At 40.7% G+C, this 18,745-nt stretch overlaps 1 protein-coding gene across 1 annotated transcript; it reads left to right on the top strand.

Moving 5' to 3' along the window:
• The first annotated feature begins 83 nt into the window (after positions 1-83).
• On the top strand, positions 84-17,920 carry ecpas (Ecm29 proteasome adaptor and scaffold). Its single transcript, XM_071504123.1, has 49 exons — positions 84-221; positions 1,022-1,152; positions 1,470-1,586; positions 2,009-2,127; positions 2,324-2,473; positions 2,577-2,754; positions 3,084-3,223; positions 3,417-3,495; positions 3,597-3,716; positions 3,877-3,962; positions 4,078-4,153; positions 4,244-4,293; positions 4,393-4,459; positions 4,643-4,765; positions 4,892-4,995; positions 5,206-5,329; positions 5,429-5,509; positions 5,637-5,853; positions 6,248-6,339; positions 6,534-6,668; positions 6,753-6,909; positions 7,185-7,357; positions 7,561-7,662; positions 7,931-8,054; positions 8,758-8,903; positions 9,484-9,538; positions 9,698-9,812; positions 9,902-9,970; positions 10,100-10,217; positions 10,300-10,467; positions 10,679-10,758; positions 11,198-11,303; positions 11,460-11,507; positions 11,631-11,749; positions 12,094-12,244; positions 12,367-12,432; positions 12,754-12,843; positions 12,984-13,050; positions 13,138-13,229; positions 13,325-13,391; positions 13,513-13,710; positions 14,025-14,236; positions 14,684-14,727; positions 14,837-15,029; positions 15,167-15,317; positions 16,051-16,156; positions 16,318-16,406; positions 16,499-16,570; positions 16,974-17,920. The coding sequence occupies exons 1-49, from the start codon at positions 200-202 to the stop codon at positions 17,111-17,113; spliced, it is 5,529 nt and encodes a 1,842-aa protein (XP_071360224.1). The 5' UTR covers positions 84-199; the 3' UTR covers positions 17,114-17,920.
• The last annotated feature ends 825 nt before the right edge of the window (positions 17,921-18,745 follow it).

The following is an 18,745-nucleotide window of genomic DNA, read 5'->3' as shown; positions in this document are numbered from 1 at the left end:
AAATATAACATGCTGTATCATTGTGGTGCGTTTGCATTCCTATTTATACCTTTTAGTTGTGTATAATTACGCACTACAATGCAGCATTTATGTCTGTAATGCGCGATTTCGACTTAGGGTGATGAAACTGAGGAGTGGCCCTGCTGGGTGCAGTGACACTCACTGATCTGCGAGCGTCGCTGAATGACTTTCTGCAAACATGGCTGCCCAGGATGAACTCAGTAAGTTTCTCTCTGCGTTATTGGCCATAAATATCTACCAAAATGTCGTGTTCGTGGTTTTCTAAGATATATTAAAGGGCGAACCTGTTTTATTCCAATGATTGGGGTGTTTTTCAAAGCAACGATAAAGCTTCCTTCAGTTAAAAACTGGGGCAGCAGCGATAGCTCGCAGCTCAGCTATGTTAGCTAGCCAGAATGCTAACGTCAGGAGGCCGTTTGCCCAGTCATGGTCAAAATGAAACTATCACGTAGGCTATTAATACATTTTCATTGATCAAACTTTTTGGGTGTAAATTTCCAGTTTGAATGTTTAGGACATTTAGGATTAGTTGCGCAGGATGTCACTGGTAGTAAAGCGCCGGGGGAATGATAGAGAGACGGTGAAGTGCGTGGATGGTCTCTCAGTTGATGTAGCTAGGTGGTTGGTGAGCCATGCCAAGACAAGGAGGGCAGGGCTGGGTGATGGTCACACCAACACAGCAGCTGACAGGACGGGCTTATCAGCAAAACTGGAGCAACATGCATGAGGGTCTGTTTGTTTACAGTTCACTGTTTTTAAGTTTGTGTATATTACTCTCTCTGAAAGCTGAAGGTCGCACAGACTGGTTTTGCATGTGGTTGCGTTCACACAATGGGTTGTTCCTCCATATTCGAATGGAAAGCTATTGCCAAATTAATTATGGCAAAGTCAGTGTTTCAAATTGATCTTGTGTGTAGTGTGTTTTCTTGTATTATGACTGAAGGTACCCAGACAATGAAACATAAGAGTTAATCAAGGTGTTAAATGTGTTTTGTGACAGATCAACTGGAACGTGTGTTCCTTCGCCTGGGCCATGCAGAGACAGACGAACAACTGCAAGATATTATCTCCAAGTTCCTACCCCCTGTGCTCCTCAAACTGTCCAGCGTTCAGGAGGGTGTGCGAAAGAAAGTAAGAAGGGTGTTGCCTATCTCTGTTCCTGAACAGAGTAGCTGTGACTCTTAAATTTGTGCTTTATAGCTACATCTCTTAAAATTATGAATAAATTCCAGTCTTATGCCATCAGACTTTCCACCTCAAATATTAGTTTCTCTCTGTAACAAAAATTAAGATAAATGCATAGATTATTTAGTATGGTGCAGTATCTAGACTCACTTCCTCTGACATCACCTTACATCCTGATGCAAAGATGCCTGGAGTGAGCTTGATTTATTCGCTTTCTGCATGTAACTAAACCACCAAATTACTTTATTCGCCTCCTCTCCCAGGTAATGGAGTTGTTGGTCCACCTGAACAAAAGGATAAAAAGCCGACCTAAGATTCAGCTACCAGTCGAGACTTTGCTGGTACAGTACCAAGACCCTTCAGCTGCCTCCTTTGTTACGGTACGAGTCTTGTCTTACAGTGTAGGTCTTTTGGAGGAGGATGTGTAATATACATTCATCATGAAGTCAATTCTTTGCTTGCTGTCTTGAATATGATAACATCACTGTTTCATTTTACAGTTTGTAGAGATATGAGATGCTGATATAGTGTATAGTATGAAATTCAATTTCACTGCACATTTCAAGATTCACAGGGGCAGTATCCCACCGAGATTTTTAAGTTAACCAATAACTGGTTAACTAATAAGATAACTGCTGGGCTGGATCTTGTTTTGGTGTTTTATGATTTAAAACCTCTCAATAAATATGGTACTTTTTTTTTTTTTTTTTTACTGTTTTATATTGTGGCCAGTATCAGTGATTTGGCTCTTTTTGTAACTTGAGACAGGAGTGGTGATTTTCTTAGTTTATATATTTTGTAGAATTTCACCATCATCTACATCAAAATGGGCTATCCACGCCTGGAGGTGGGAAAACAGTGTGAGTTGGCCCCCACCCTCCTCACTGCCATGGAAGGCAAGCCGCAGCCACAACAGGACAGGTGAGGGGACACACTGTTACAAACCTTAGGATGTACACAAATTGTTATTATTATCATCATCAGAGTGGTGAATTAAAAGAAGCATGTTTTTCAGTTACACTCGAGTTTTTGCTTTAGCGACGCATTCATAAAGCTATACACAGATACTACCTTTATTTTTTGAATATGCTTTTCCATCCTCTCCCTCTTCTCTTAGCCTGATGCACCTGCTGATCCCCACTCTTTACCATATGAAGTATCCTGCAGACACCACCAAGATTGCTTCTCCATTTAACTTAACTGAGCGGCCAAAGACAGTGCAGCTTCTGCTGGAGTTCATGTTGGATGTTTTACTGATGCCTTACGGGTGAGTTCCTGCTGTGTGATTTGGGCACTGTATGACCGGGGGGGCTCAGAATGGTCTGGTTTCAAGTCCAGTGAATCAAGTGCATCACGTTTGGCTCCTCTAGGTTTGTGCTGAATGAATCCCCGACTCGCCCTGCTCCCTCCTCCTCCCAGGGAAGTTCTGCAGATGGGACAGTGGCTGCGGGTGGCCAGGGTCTCCCCCAGCCTCCCCCAGGGATGAGTGTTTATGCTGCCAAGAGGGTGATTGGGGAAGCCCAGTGGAGCGCTGAGCAACTAGAGCAGGTGCAATGACTGAAGCTGGCGGATGCGTGGTGGCTATATTTTTGTCAGTTTTTGAAGGTTATGTTTATGTTTGCTCGCTGGATGAAGCTTGACTCTCCCAAAAGTTGGAGCCTCACTTAGTTCAAAATGTGTAAAATCAAACAACCCAGCTCAATCCACAAATTGTCTATTAGCTATCAGTTTACAACTTTTGAGTACATCTTCAAGTTTGTGTCCGAGGCCCTTTATTTTAGGGGCTGCATAATGATTTAAGCATATATGTGAATGATGATACACAACGTGTTGCATGTCAGCTTATGAGCGGTTCCTTGTGTGCTTGGTTTCAACAGTGTAAGCTGGGGATAGTGAAATTCATTGAGGCAAAGCAAGTCCCAGAGGTGGAGACGGTGGTTCACCTGGTGGTGGCATCCAGTGACACCCGACATAGTGTTGCCACTGCAGCTGATCTGGAGCTGAAGAGCAAACAGAGGTAGGTGAATTGGATGACATGATAAAATAATTCATATTTGCATCACCAATTTTCAAGTCATCCAATCAGCAATCTTTCAACATATATCAGAGTACTAAATTATAAGGTAATCTGTTCAGGAGATAAAAATAATACAACTTTAAATGTCTGGTTCTTGGGCAGCGACTGATGCACCTGTTTTGTTATTTTCCAGCATCATTGATTGGAACAATCCACTAATTATCAACAAGATGTACAAGGTGTATCTGGGGGATGTTCCTCTTAAAACAAAGGTTTGTAAACTCAACTGTTTGATTTTCAAATTTTACCTGTGAAGTTTTTAAAATATTAAATATATAATACTGTTGTTTGTACTGATCCCTATGTGCATTAGGGTGGCAATGTGAAGCAAGAGCTGAAGCATGAACCAGTAAGCACAAGAGTCAAACTGAAGATCCTGCCACATCTTCTACGGTCACGCCTAGCCGCAGAGTGCTTTCCAGCTAATATCCAGGTATGATGTTTGTCTGTGCTTGTGGGTACATTTGTGTTTTCTTGATTTCCAAAGCTCAATATTGCAAGACAAATGCTATATTGAATCTGACTAAATCATTTTCAAGGACATGCATCAGACTACGGTACAATCATTCTCATTGGTTCCCTTTCCTCCATAGGTTGTGTATGACGGTCTGTTTGGAGCCAACACCAACAACAAACTGCTGTCTCTCACTTTGCAGTTTGTCCATCACATCTGCATGGTGTAAGAAAAGTGCACTTGTTCCTTTGTGTAGATACATCCATGATATGTTTCTTTCAATGGCAAAGTAAGTTTGTTTCCTTTCTTAGAAATAAATGTTTCTCCCACTATTTTTCAGATGCCCCGACACCAATAAGCCTTTGGGGCTAATGCTGCTTAATGGTCTTACAAAGCTCATCAATGAATACAAGGAGGTAAAACTACAAATAACAACATCCATTTAATCTGCAAGTTAATGCGGTTTAGTTTGATTTATACCTACTTAATAACATTTGTCCTTGCAGGATCCTAAATTACTATGTGTTGCCTACTCTGCTGTTGGAAAGCTCTCAAGGTATTGTAATAAATATATCTAAATTCAATAATCATTGCCAGTTTGATGTCGGATTTTAGAAATAAAAAAATATTACACTTTTTATACCTTCTTTTCTAGCCGCATGCCACAGTTGTTCACAAAGGATATTGCACTGGTACAGCAGTTTTTTGAGTCCATGTGCAAGGTAGGTGAAGGATCTCTGAAAAATCTGACATAAAAACACAGAAAACTCCACACAACAAATATATTTGCTGGAAAATCAGCTGTCAAATTTTATTATACAATCCTTTCTTTGCCTCTGTTCTCAGCCGAGCACAGTGGTTTATGTGGTAATGATATTTCCAAAATTCTCTGTTTTCTGCTTTAGGAAGAGCCTGATGTTCGTCTTGCCATTCAGGAAGCTTTGTCTATGATGGTTGGAGCTTATGCTAACCTACAGGGGGCACTGCTGAATCTGATGGAGGCCCTGGTTGCTGCATACATTGGAAAGGTGAGTGCACCCAGGCAAAATAGATAATTGGTTTCTAAAATAAAAACCAAGCAAATATAAATGTTAACTAGTTTATTAACAAGGCATGAGGCAGATTGAACATTCCTGATTTTTCTTTCTGGGCAGCCGGAGGTGCAAGTTCGCCAGGTAGCCATGAAGTTTGCCAGCACAGTGTTTGCTCCTGATCACGTGCCATCAAGATACCTGTTGCTGCTGGCTGCTGGAGACCCGTAAGTCTGAAAATCAAGAAATCTTTTACATAGTAGCAAATAAATTGCAACAGGAATACACTATCAGTGTTTTAGTGAGTCTTGAACTCACTTATTACATCATAAAAACATATACAAATAAGAAATGGTTAAAGCTAAAATGAGGGTGTTAATGGTTTGCTCACCTGAGTGGTGCAGGAGATAAAATGAATTGGTCTTCTGTGTGTTTAGGAGGGAGGAGGTGTCTGGGGAGGCCCAGAGGGTGCTGAGGGCTTTTCCTACCAAGAGCTCAGAGAAGGAGGGACCAAAGCCAATGCCCTCCTTTCCAGACATGGTGGCCTACGTCCAGGAGAAGGTGAGTCTTTCTGCATGTTTTCCATTCTCTTTTTCTTTTTGTTACAAAGTGGCAGTTTTTGCTAAAAAGAAATAATGTTTTATATTGTGTCACTGTCAGGCGGCTCAGAGGATCAAGACTCCAGCTAAGTACATTGTTGGAACCTCCACTATTCCTTTCAACCCATCTGCATTTGGGGAGGTAAATATTACCTGTGACATCCATGACTTTGCAAATTCAGTATGTAAAATTCTACTTATTCTTCCACAGGGAAGAGTAAGTTGATTTTTCTGCTGCAGACACCCGCCTAATTTTCCTGTTTTCCCAGATCGTGCTCTACCTGAGGATGTGTTTAGCACACAGTGCAGGGGCCACACCCATGTCTATGCGCTTGGCAGAAATGCAGGATGATGCCCCAGCCATCGGCCGCTACGTCCACGCACTGCTGTCCTCTGAACCACAGCCTTCAGTGCCAAAGGGGTCTGAGGCAAATCCTGTTCACGTCTACATGGATCTGCTGCAGCAGCTGCTGTCTGCTGTAGGAGGTGAGAGAAATGAACCTGCTCTTCTAGAGGACATGGCTCCACAGTCATTATGGCCTTAGATTAGTCATTTTACTCTTTTTAAATCAGTGAGTATCGTAAACTCCTGACACAAATGTTGAATGGCTTGTCAGGCCACACCTGTTGAGTTAAAAATGCCAATAAATTCTGCTGAAAAGAGAAGGCAAGGTACTACACATAGTGACTTTAATATGTTAAAATGTGTTGTTTTTATGAGACTAACTGTAAATAAAATGTATACACAACAAGAACTGTGTGTTACAAGTGGGGTTCATTTATGGGTCAGTGTGAGCATGTACAGATATTTTGTAAATACTGCTTTAAAGGGAATTTGTGTTAATTAATTGTATTAATTAAATAAATAATCTCTCAACAGGAATTCCGGTTATGTACTGTCTACTGGAGGTGGTGTCTGTCTGCCCAGAGAAACTGGCTCCTAGATTTGTTGATAAAATTGACTGGATTAAAGTGAGCATTTCTGTTATTTATGTTTATTTAGATCTGAGAGTGGATTTACTATGCCCCAAATCATTAATGAGACAGATAACACTGCTGCTTAACAGTTAGTCAACCCCCTTAGCTATATTGTAAAACCACGATCCTATTCACATTTCACAACTGGCAATGCATTCACCTGTAATAACAGACGTTTTCTTCTCCAGAGTCTGATGAACACAAATAAAGAGGACATGAGGGAGCTCGCAGCTCAGCTGTACGCCATAGTGGTTTCCACCATGACTGGCAACGAACTGCAGACAGCCGTGCAGAACCTGATCAAAATCACCAAAGACAACCATGTATGTGAAACACTGGATAGTTTGTATATTTAATGTTATTTATTTTATGGTGTGTAACTGTCTACTGGTTTTGTTGAACCACAGAGTCCTGAGACTCAGCATGGCGCCATCTTGGCTCTTGGCTACATGGTGGGAAGGTACACGAGCAAAAAGAAAGATATCACCTCGAGTGACTCTACCCACAGCATGAACATCTCAAAAGATGATGATGAACTTGTTGCCATGGCTACCAAGACAGTTGGTAAGTAATTATTTTGCATCAATTTCCTGCAATTTAGGCTTTATTTATTGGCTGTAATAGATGTTAAAGTACAATTCATTGATGTTAAATTTACCTAGATTGTGATGAGGAAATGAAAAAATGAAATGGATAGATGTATTTTTTTTTTAATCTCTATCCTGTAGCGTTTTTTATTTTATTTGCCGACATGAGTCTTTTGTGTTACACAAATTAAAGTAAGACAAATTACTTGGCTGTGGGTTCAACCACTCAAGTGTTTATGTCTGTCCATCCAGGTTCCTTCCTGGACAACAGTAGTGCACTACTAGCAGTAGCAGCCTGTACAGCTCTGGGAGAAATCGGACGAAACGGCACCCTGCTGATCCCTGCAGGGGGTGAGGGTTTCACCAAACTCTCCATTGTGGAGAACCTGCTGGCACGCATCCCCTCGGGCAAGGAGAGCACAAAGGTAATCAGGGACTCAACAAAAGGAGGTGGCTACTGTGATATTTTGTCCAGTGATGACAGGTTCATCAGCAGTGGACACTGTGTCTATACTGTATTCATAATATACGTATTACTGATATGTCAGATCTTCAGCTGAATGATTTGAGGACTTGCATCATTTGTATTGTCTTGTTTGTGTCTGTCTTCTTCATATCTATGGTCCAGATGAAGGAGCGATCAATCCAGACCTTGGGTCACCTACCAGTGGGAGATGGAGAATTCCCTCATCAGAAGAAGCTGCTGCAGGGACTCATGGACTCTGTAGAGGTAAGTCTGGTGTACTGACTTGACAGTATCATAAACATAAGAAGTGAAAGGATTACAAGACAATGTAAAACCAGACTTTTTAAATTGGACTTGATTCTTTTTAAACACTGAATAGTTGGTTGTTACCTAATGCTTAATGTTGCAAGATAACATATCAGGCTGAGTTTTTATAGCTACAAATAACATAACATTGTCTGCATTCATCTCTGCTTGAGTCTCTATGAAGCTGTCACTTCACATCTCTCACTTTTTTCTTTTTTTTCTGAAGGCTAAACAGGTGGAGCTGCAGTTCACAGTTGGAGAGGCTATCACCAGTGCTGCAATAGGCACCAGCTCTGGAGCAGCCAGAGACCCATGGACCTGCACCGAGGACCAGTACAGCCCGCCACACAGTGAGTTCTTTCAGTTACAGCTGGACTTTAAATTGCACTTCACACAGCTTTTTGTACAGATTTGTACACTGAACTAAAAAAGGCCTGCGTTATAACAGTGCATTCATGTCATATTGTTTAAAGTGTAATTACGAACATCTTAGTGGGAAAAAATGTTTACATAACTCTCTGAGGTGTAATTCCAAGTTGGAAATTTGGAAATTTTTGACAGTGACATGACGACAAACTGGCTGCAGCTACATCATAGCTCAACACTACATAGAACCGAGGTTAGCACTAGGCTTAACTACCATGCAATGATACATGAGCCCTTCTAAGTCAGAATAAGAGATGTATTGCAGTTGCAGTTATACTGATGTCGGCAGAATGGGAAGAACGGATTAGGTCATTTCTCAAACCATGTTCAGTCATATCTGATTGGGTTATCAAGTATGTGTTAAGGCTGACTGTTCACATTGCACTTTTTCAAGTGATTAGATTTGTGACATTGATTTGCAGACTTATTTTCTGTCTAACAGCCCTGCATTGCTAGTAATCAGATATTGGATAGTTAAAAATTAATTTGCCTAAGCATGCGTTTACATCCAATAGTCAATTTTTTTTATAATACGTCATACAAATATATGTCAAATGATCCCTCAACAAAAATAAAATTTTAGGTTTAGTCCTAACAAAACTTCTGCTTTCTTCTTTTTCCTGTTAGATGTTAAAAACAATGATATGGTTCCTTGGGTCCTAAAGTCCATCCTGTCCAGGTACATACCCAGTCAGAACCCCCATGTCCGGCAGGCCGCCTGCATCTGGCTGCTCTCCCTGGTCAAGAAACTCAGCCAACACAAAGAAATCATGGTGGGTGTATTGTACAACTGTATACCTCTGAATCAGAAAACAAATAGGTATCTGAGTTCAGCTGTGGTAGACAGAGGATGATGATTCAAACAGTAACTTGTTGGCAGAATTAGTCTGATAAAGAAGAGTTTTAGCCTTTTGAATGTTGATACTTCACCCATCAACTCTGAAAGTGTTGTCCATCATTAAATCTTATTGTTACACTCATGTTTTTATGTGTTTGGTCACATACAGCCCGGGAAAGTGGTCTCAGACTTTTGGATCCCTCTCTGTGTTTAAGTTATGGATGTCACGACCATACAGTAGATGTAGCTTGTGTTGCAGTTTTGTTGTTTGCCTACTGAAAACAGCAAAAAAGACGAGGTTTAGCCATTTTAATAATGTTCAGGTGTGGACAATGCATTTCTCTCTTCTAACATTCTCCTTGGGAGTTGCTGCTTCAGGGCTACATCTTGTTTCATATTGCAAATTTTTGAAAAGAAGGAAATACTTAGGTGTGTTTGCAGGGTTTTTGGGATTGAAAAGGGATCCATACACAAACTTCTGTAATTTACAAAAAACTCTTCCTTTACTCCTTCAGTCCCATCTAAAAGAGATTCAGGTGGCATTCATCTCTGTTCTCTCAGACCCCGATGGTAAGATGACAGCACTCTCTCACCACACTGATCTGCTCATTACTTACATCAGCCAGTGTTTTTAAAATATGCCTGTGCAACATTACAAAACAAACATCATCCCTTGTTGTCTGTCTGTTTGAAATCTTCATCCATCTCTCTTTTTCTTCTTTCATCCAGAGTTGAGTCAGGATGTGGCGTCTAAAGGGCTTGGCTTGGTCTATGAGATGGGCGGAGAAGGTGACCAGCATGAACTGGTGTCCACCTTGGTGGAAACACTCATGACTGGCAAAAGGTAAGTGGATAGTTGAGTAAAGTAAGTTCAGAGTATTTCTAGTGTGTAAAGATAATTTAAAATGCTACTTGTTTCATACTGGTTTACAGAGTGAAACACGCTGTCTCAGAAGATACAGAGGTGTTCCAAGGAGAAGGTTTAGGGAAAACACCTGATGGGTAAGTTATACGTCACCTAAGTTTTCTTTTTTTTGGCTCAAGATTAATGACAATGTTACAAATAAGGTGGAATGTGGGTTAACTGTGCAGAAATTAAGCTTTTTCTCCTGTTTTGATGGTTCCTGGCAGCCACGGCCTGTCCACATACAAGGAGCTCTGCTCATTGGCCAGCGACCTGAACCAACCAGATCTTGTTTACAAGTTCATGAACCTGGCCAATCACCATGCCATGTGGAACTCCCGCAAGGTATCATACCCATTCTCTTTCTCATCCAGTACATGTGTGCTTTTGTGCCCCCTCCTCCCACCTGACCTCTCCCCTCTTTCAGGGAGCAGCTTTTGGGTTTCACATGATCGCTGCCAAGGCCGGGGAGCAACTGGCTCCGTTCCTGCCCCAGCTTGTGCCTCGTCTGTACCGCTACCAGTTTGACCCCAACCTGAGCATTCGCCAGGCCATGACCAGCATCTGGGATGCTTTGGTCACTGATAAGACCCTGGTAGGAGTTGATAATAGTACAGAATAAGAACATAGGAACAATTTTGTTGTGCTTTTACAATGACAATAAAGTTCTTCTTGAATCTTGAATCACAAACAAAAATACGCACTTATGCATGTACAAGGAAGTGTATGTAAATTTAAATATAAATTGGACTGCCATCCTCGGAAGTGACTATATGTGGATGTTTGGTTGGTCTGATATGTCTCAGGTGGATAAGTATCTTAAGGAGATCCTGCAGGATGTCATTTCCAACTTGACAAGTAACGCCTGGAGAGTGCGCGAGTCCAGGTAGAGTAACAGCACACATTCTAAATATCAAACTTAAAAAAATGAAGATTATTAAGACTAACTGCTGTATCTGCTGTAACTACTGTCATCTGTTTATTCAGGCTGACTACTGACTACGTATGGGGCTACAGTAAAAGCACTGAGAATTTCCTTTTTCTGTTCTTAGGTTTTATTCAGTAGCTTTTTTTTTTTCTTCTTTCACATTTTTCCTATAATCTCTAGCCTCAGGGACACTTACATGGTCCTGTAATTATCGTGATTATAGTGACTATTGCAGTTATGGTAACCATTGGGGTCATTGTAATTATGGTAATGTAGCTATTGAATTGTACTGTTGCACCATTTGTAACCTGTTCTGAATAAGAGAGTCAGCAAGAGGCCTGTGCTGTAATATAATAGTCCAAAAAACTCTATTTTGATGAATTTCTCTTCCTACCAGCTGCCTGGCTCTGAATGACCTGATTCGTGGCCGCCAAGCTGATGACCTCATTGATCATCTTGCAGAAATGTGGGAGACACTGTTCAGAGTCCTTGATGACATTAAGGTGAGCACAAAATCAGTCTCAGTGTTGCTTTAATCTGCCAAGCACAAGTTCTGACGCATTGCAAGATACTACAGGACTGATGCATGGAATCATGAAAACATCTCAAGTATAGATTGAGTTTTGATCACTCCTGACTGTGTCATGTTTGCATTTCAGGAATCTGTGAGGAAGGCTGCAGACCTAACACTGAAAACACTCAGTAAGGTAAGCATGTCTGTCACGAGACTGTCAAGACTGGCCTGTGTGTATATGTTTGTATTTGTTTGTGTGTACACACATGTTGATAACCAAGTGTCTGCCCCTCAAACTTCTCTCTGTTGTGTCCAGGTGTGTACTCGTATGTGTGAGTCTACAGGCTCAGCAGCCCAGAGAACTGTGGCGGTACTGTTGCCTACCCTGCTGGAAAAAGGCATTGTTAGCAATGTCTCAGAGGTCCGCTCACTCAGGTAATGTCTCCCCCTAATGTGGTCTTGGTTTTGTTGTGTAACATTGCCCTGAAATTGCTTGTGTCAAGGAGACATGAACTGTTTATCTGTCAGTCAAATACACAATGAAAAATATTTTAGTGTGTGGTAGGTGGCAAACTTAGTTTGGATATTTTTTTGGAGCGTTACTCAGTTCATCAAAGTTGAAAGTATCCCAGTCAACCACAGCAAAATTGAACCAGATGCTAAACCCCTCCCCCTTGTTCATCAAAATCATGAAGGCAACAAAAAAATCTATTTGCAGTTGCAGGTTTCTAACATGTTGAGCTGACATGTTTCTTAACCACTCTATTTTCTCCTATCAGTATCCAGACCCTAGTGAAGATTAGTAAGACAGCTGGTGCCAGACTAAAGCCCCATGCTTCCCGGCTCATCCCGGCCCTGCTGGAGGCCCTCAGCACCCTGGAGCCACAGGTTCTCAACTACCTCAGTCTCCGAGCCACAGAGCAGGAGAAGGTAACCTCACCTGTCTAGTGCATCTTCACGCAAGTCCGGAAACCAAAGCCTGGATGTTTTCTCACAGATTAGATTCCACATTGTCATGATTTACGTTTTATTTTATTTTTTTGTCATTTCAGAGTGCCATGGATGCTGCCAGACTAAGTGCTGCCAAGTCCTCCCCAATGATGGAGACCATTAACATGGTAAAAAAAAAAAAAAAAAAAAAAAAAGTCGTGATCATTGTTGTCTCTGTGAATAATTTTGACTTCTGGGTCAAAATGACCGTTAGACCTTTAAACACAGTTTGTGGGCGGCCCGATGGCGGAGTGGTTAGGGCGCATACTACATGAGCTGATGAGTGCCAGTTTGACTCCCGACTGGCCCGACTCTTTCCTTCGTGTCATTCCCCCTCTCTCTGCCCCTTTCCTGTCACTCTCTCTCTAAGGATTTGATGTTTCTAATGTTTCATGTAGAATAATGAGGAATGTCTGGTAAAGATCGGTCCTGTGTCTCTTTGTGCTCAGTGTCTGCAGCACCTCGATGTCTCTGTGCTGGGAGAGCTGGTTCCTAGGCTGTGTGAGCTGCTCAAGAGTGGAGTAGGCTTGGGCACCAAGGTAAAACACACTCCTGTAGTCATCAGTTCGTATGTTGATGATATGTATGATTGCCTACTACTTTGCATCTTCCTGCCAATCTCTTCTACATCCATCCACCTATTTAAGTCAGGCTGCTAATGTTTGCCTCTTCTTTGCAGGGTGGCTGTGCTAGTGTGATTGTTTCACTCACAGTGCAGTGTCCTCAGGACCTCACCCCATATTCAGGTACAGCACAAGTTTTCATCTGCTCATTTAATGTGTTTGGTTTTTGTTGCAAGGGAATAATGATGGGGATATTTGTGGTGATTGCAGGTAAACTGATGAGTGCCCTGCTGAATGGTATCCATGACAGAAGCACGGTGGTACAGAAAGCATTTGCCTTTGCTCTGGGACACCTAGTCAGGGTAGGTTTGATAAGAGTTGTTATGACGTTAATTACACCTAAGGTTGTCGTTAGAGCTGCAGTAAGCATGGTTTGTTACACCTTTCGCCCCATCAGACAGCAAAAGACAGCAGTGTGGAAAAACTACTATTGAAGCTCAACACCTGGTACTTGGAGAAAGAGGGTGAGTCAGCAGCAAATATACTTTTTTACTCACAAGGAAAATCAGAATGCAACTAATTTCTGCTTTGAAGCCATCAGTAACTTTGAAACTGCGCTCTCTCCTACCACTCTTTTACTCGCAGAGCCAGTGTATAAGTCATCATGTGCGTTGATTGTGCATGCCATTAGCCACTACAGTCCTGATGTGCTGAAGGGCCATGCAGGAGTGGCACTGCCAATGGCCTTCCTGGGCATGCATCAGGCGCCAGGTCCTGATGAGGAGAAAGGAGAGAGCCATGATGCCACGCTGTGGGCTGAGGTGTGGCAGGAGAACGTCCCAGGTGAGAAATATTCATACACTATAAATAAAATAAGATCTGCTACAAAATATGTAAGTGAAATAGTAATACACCACTTTAGATTACTATTAGTAGCACCATGCTAATTCAGTCCTTTGGTCAATGAATTGAATTTTTTTTTTTTTTACAGAATAAACTTTATTTAAAAGTAGTGATTGGCAAAATACTTCACAATGGTGGATATATATTATTATGGAACATGGATTACACATTAAAAAAACACAGTCCAATCAAACATCTAGATGTTGTCATTAGGATAACGTGGTGTTTTATTCTTTGACGTTTCTTGATTCCAGGAAGCTTTGGTGGCATCAGACTCTACATGACAGAGCTGATTGCTATCACACAGAAAGCCCTGCAGTCCCAGTCCTGGAAGATGAAGGCTCAGGGTGCAGCTGCCATGGCAACCGTTGCCAAGGAACAGACGGGCTCATTGGTGGCACCACATCTTGGCTTGGTGCTAACAGCTTTAATGCAGGGACTATCTGGGCGCACATGGGCGGGCAAGGTAACAACTGCTAATGCAAGATCAGAGCGTAAAAAAGAAACGAAAAAAAAGTCACGGTTAAAGGAGATTTTTTTTATGATTTGTGCCGTTAACAGCCGGTGCTGGAGGCATTATGTTTTCAGGTTCTCTGTTCTTCCATACATTTGTACGTATGTCCCATTCTTGTGAACCCACAAATTCATACACTAATTCTAAAACAATTTAACACAAATGTCTAATAAGAAAAAATGATGAAGTGGTGACATTTTATATCCAAATGGTCAAAGATCATCTTCACTGTGACATCATAATGTTCTGCAAAAACACTTCTGGCCATGATTCAACACTGTAACTCAGGAAGAGCAGATCGTGACCATATTTCCTGCAACTTGGCTGGTTGGTGGAGGAATACAACAACAAGGCAGTATTTTTACTTTTTATTTATCTTTTCTTATCTTCTTCTTCCAGGAGGAGCTGTTGAAAGCCATTGGATCGGTAGTGTGCAAATGCAGGTGAGACTTCTTGCAGAAGTTTTCCCTTTAATGCCAGTTTTATGTGAAGGACAATGTTCATTTACCGTCTTTAATACTATATTGCTTCAATCCTTCCTGTGGCTTTTAGTGCTGAGCTACAGAAGCCTTGTGCAGGCCAGCCCACCATCTCTGAGGTGCTGGAGGTTGTGTTGAAAGAATGCCGTAAGGAGAGTCTGGTGTACAAAATGGCCGCTTTGCGCTGTGCTGGAGACGTGCTCCACAGCAGCCGGGAGGACCGTTTCAGCGACATGACAGAGATCCTTTTCCCTCTGATCAAGAAGGTTAAACATTTCCTCATTTCATTGTGCCTGTTTGTTTTTATCGTGTCATATTTTTTTTTTAAAAAAAGAAAAAAAACATTACTGAGCTTTAAGAAGCTTTATAACTGTGCTTTATCCATCTTCCTCATACCCAACAGAGCTGCCCAGAGAGTGGTGGTGCATCCCCGAGGTCACAGCAGGAGGATGATGATGATAGAGATGTGAAGGAGAAAGAGTTGCAGACTGAAGCTCTTCTTTGTGCTTTTGAGACTCTTGGAAAGACTTGGCCCAGGAACCCACAGACTCAGGGTAAAATTTAGTACAAGTTTAGAAAAATTTATTGAAATTAATAAACCCTAAACTACACTTTCAAAGCTGTACACTTGTTTTGACATAATGTATATTGTGTATTGACATTAAGTAGCTTTTCTACAACATCATACAGATATGTATAAAGTATAGAATAATATTATTCCTTTATTCACTGATTGAAGGTGCTGGACTCTTTTCCTCATGTCAGTCAGAGAGAACGTCTTCATGTTTAGTGTGCAGCACTAAAGCTAAACCAAACAGTATCTGTCTCTTCTCATTAGAGAGAGTTGACTCCCTGAGAGCTGAACTACGCAAACTATTTTCAAACATGTTCTAAACCACTTTCAATTTGTTCAACTTTCTCTCCTGTTTCATTTCTTATCATTTAAGATGTGTGTTTATGGAGTATAATAATCACTAAACTTATTCAAAAAAAACATGATCAAGCTTTTTCCTCTATTATTCATCAAATAGGCCTGAGATTGATCTAATACGGTTATTAAGTATGTACTTTTAAAATTTTCCATATATCATGTTGCCAAAGAATATTTCTCAGATTGACTCCCTCTCTTATAAAATCTTAATTCCTAAAGACTCAGCTACATTACTAGGGGCTTCACCTCAGTGGCAGTGCTGCCATAGTCTCACTATTAGTAATGAAGTCCAGACAGGTGGAAACCTCAAAACCACAAAGTGATTTTCTGTGAACTGTGTGTGTATGTGTCTGTAGCTCGTTTCCAGGTGGAGATATGTGGTCTAATGTGTGAAAAGCTGAAGCGAAGCACTTGGAAAGTACAGCTTGCTGTTTTACAGTCCATGAAGGCTTACTTCCAGGGGTAAGGACGAAGAAAGAATCGCTTACTAACCAATTTTTTATAATTTCTTCTTTTAAATGAACCCTCAGTATCTCAAATGATTTAAGATAATTGATTTGTTACCTTTTTACAGTTAAGATAATTTGTCAACATACATCAGCTGTCAGTGTTTCTTCTCCTAGGTTATTGCTGCTAGAGAAGGGCAGTGAAGACTTCAACGCGCTGTCACAAATCCTCACAGAGACGTGTGCTGCTCTCACGTACCCTTTAGGTACTGGCCTCACAATTTCAATGTATTTTGCATAATATTCTAATACGCATGCATTTTATCATTATTTTTTTATTTCTATTTTTTTCTTCCAGAAAACAAAAGTTACTCGTCTGTGAGGACAGAGGCCTTGTCAGTTGTGGATCTGATTGTAAAGAGAACTGGAGGTGATTTTTTTTTTTTTTTTTGCTGCTAAACCTGTCTGAAGTTAGTTAGAAAGTGTGCAACTAAAAGAAGGGAGTCCACTATATTGATATTGTTTGAGGTAGTTTTATAGTAACATATTCTCTGCCAGGAGCAAACTTGAATATGTGGTCTAAGATGTGTTTGTGTTTAGTGCTTATTTGCAAATGTTAGTATGCAAACACACAGAAATAAGATAGAGAACATGGTGGCATTTCAATACAATTAAAGTCCGAAGACTGAATTCCAATAGAAAACTGTTATCTTTTAAGTTCATATTTTACATTACTCCCTTTTCATATATAAACATGCATATGTATGCACATCAGAGATTATTGATTCAAGTGTCACTGATTCACTTATCTTGTGTACATGTGATGTTGACAGAGAGTGAACAGTGGGACTGTGTGTCTGTGAAGAGCCGGGAGCAGCTGCAGCGCTCCCTGTCAACGCTGCAGTCTGACAGCAGACCTGACCTGAGGGACAAGGCTCAGGAGCTGCGTAGACACATCCAGAGTCAACCCTGAGCGCGCACACACACGCACACATACACACACACACCTACACACAGCTCACTGAGTCAGCAAAATACATACAGATACAAACACAAAGTATATAGCAAGAAAACCAGAGCATCAACTTCTTTTCAATTTCTTTATGAGTAAAACAAAACATACATTAGCACACTCCTGTCTCACCTCTCTGCTACAGCAGTCTTCTCTCATGCAGATAATTACAAACCTCTCAATAATTGCATTAAGTATCCATATTACCTGTGGGCTTTGAAACTGGCTTGTGCAAGAGAGTGCTCCACTCAAGCTGACTGGCTGATTCACGTTTGTGGCTGACGAAGCTTGAAAAGACTACAATAACACAACTTGCCCTGAGTCTGAACTCTCAGTGACAGTGGTGAAGGGCAAGATTATTATTGTAATGTGTCAAGTTTTATTTGGTTCATTTAAATGGACAGTAAGATACTGATAATGAATGCTATATAAACCAATGTGTTGGGTTTGTGGACACTGTATACCTATAGCCCCAAAATGGGGAGTTTTACTACTGTTGTGGGTTTGCCTACTCATTGAATATCAGAACAACAGCAGGTCATACACCTTAGCTAACACAGAAGGATGACTAGTCAGTTCAAAGTTTCTACTTTGGGCCTGTCCTAGAAATAGTATTTCGTTTCTCCTGTTTGCAAGGTGAATGAACACAACAAAAAGCCTATTTTGTGAAGTCTTGAGAATTAGCAAAAATCCTGCTGTTTACTTCAAAGTGATGCTATAGTTGTTTGAAATTGTCCCTGATGAAATAAAACTACCTTGGTAATTTGGTTCAGTGACTTTTCTTTTGTCTTACTACAGTATGATGGCTACACATTTACAGTTTTAATACAAGCACCAGGGTTATATCAGATTTCAGTGAAACCACACGTACCAGTTAAGTACAAACATACTGTTGTGAAAATGTTGCATAAAAGCCAAAATTCATGTGAAGGTTTTCTTCTGCAACTAATTAAAAATGTACCGTATATATTGTAGTTGCTTTACGTTAAACAAGTTCAAATTTATTGCATAGAGGTAAATGCCAATAAAATGCTCATTCCTTGCAATTTCAGTTATTTCAAGAACCGGCAGAGAATTATCAAGTCAGAACAGTTTATTTTTCAATCATTGTTGTTCCACATTATATGTATATATTTTGTGTATTTAAAATCTAATTAGCACTAAATGTGAGTAGGTATTGCTATAAATGTACTTTCTAAGAATAATGTTAACTAAACAGTTGAAGTACACTTTAATTTTTTTAGCTCGTAAACAGTCAAACTACACAACTTTGCCATTCACCAATATAAACAAGTAGCCTCAAGATTTTAGTAGCTTGTGTGAATATCAGCTTTATCGATACAACCTTAAGTTTTCCTTGAGGAAAATACATTTAAAAATTAAAAATTGTGTGTTAACTAAATTCAATGTATCATATACAGATGTCAAGGACACTAAATCTATACTGTGTGCTTGTGGCCTACTGTCCCTGATGCTGCCACTAGAGGGCAGCAAAGTCATACATCTTTAAATCCCATGTAGAGGCCACAATTTCCTCCAGTTTGCAAAGCAGTTTCAAGACATATGGCAGTGAAAATGAACCGAATCAAGAGT

The sequence above is a fragment of the Trachinotus anak genome, unplaced genomic scaffold, assembly GCF_046630095.1.
Source record: "Trachinotus anak isolate AG129_WGS33_773 ecotype Australia unplaced genomic scaffold, CSIRO_AGI_Tana_v1 ptg000019l, whole genome shotgun sequence".
In the NCBI taxonomy this organism is placed as follows: Eukaryota; Metazoa; Chordata; class Actinopteri; order Carangiformes; family Carangidae; genus Trachinotus; species Trachinotus anak.
This window is presented reverse-complemented; position numbering and strand designations above follow the sequence as displayed.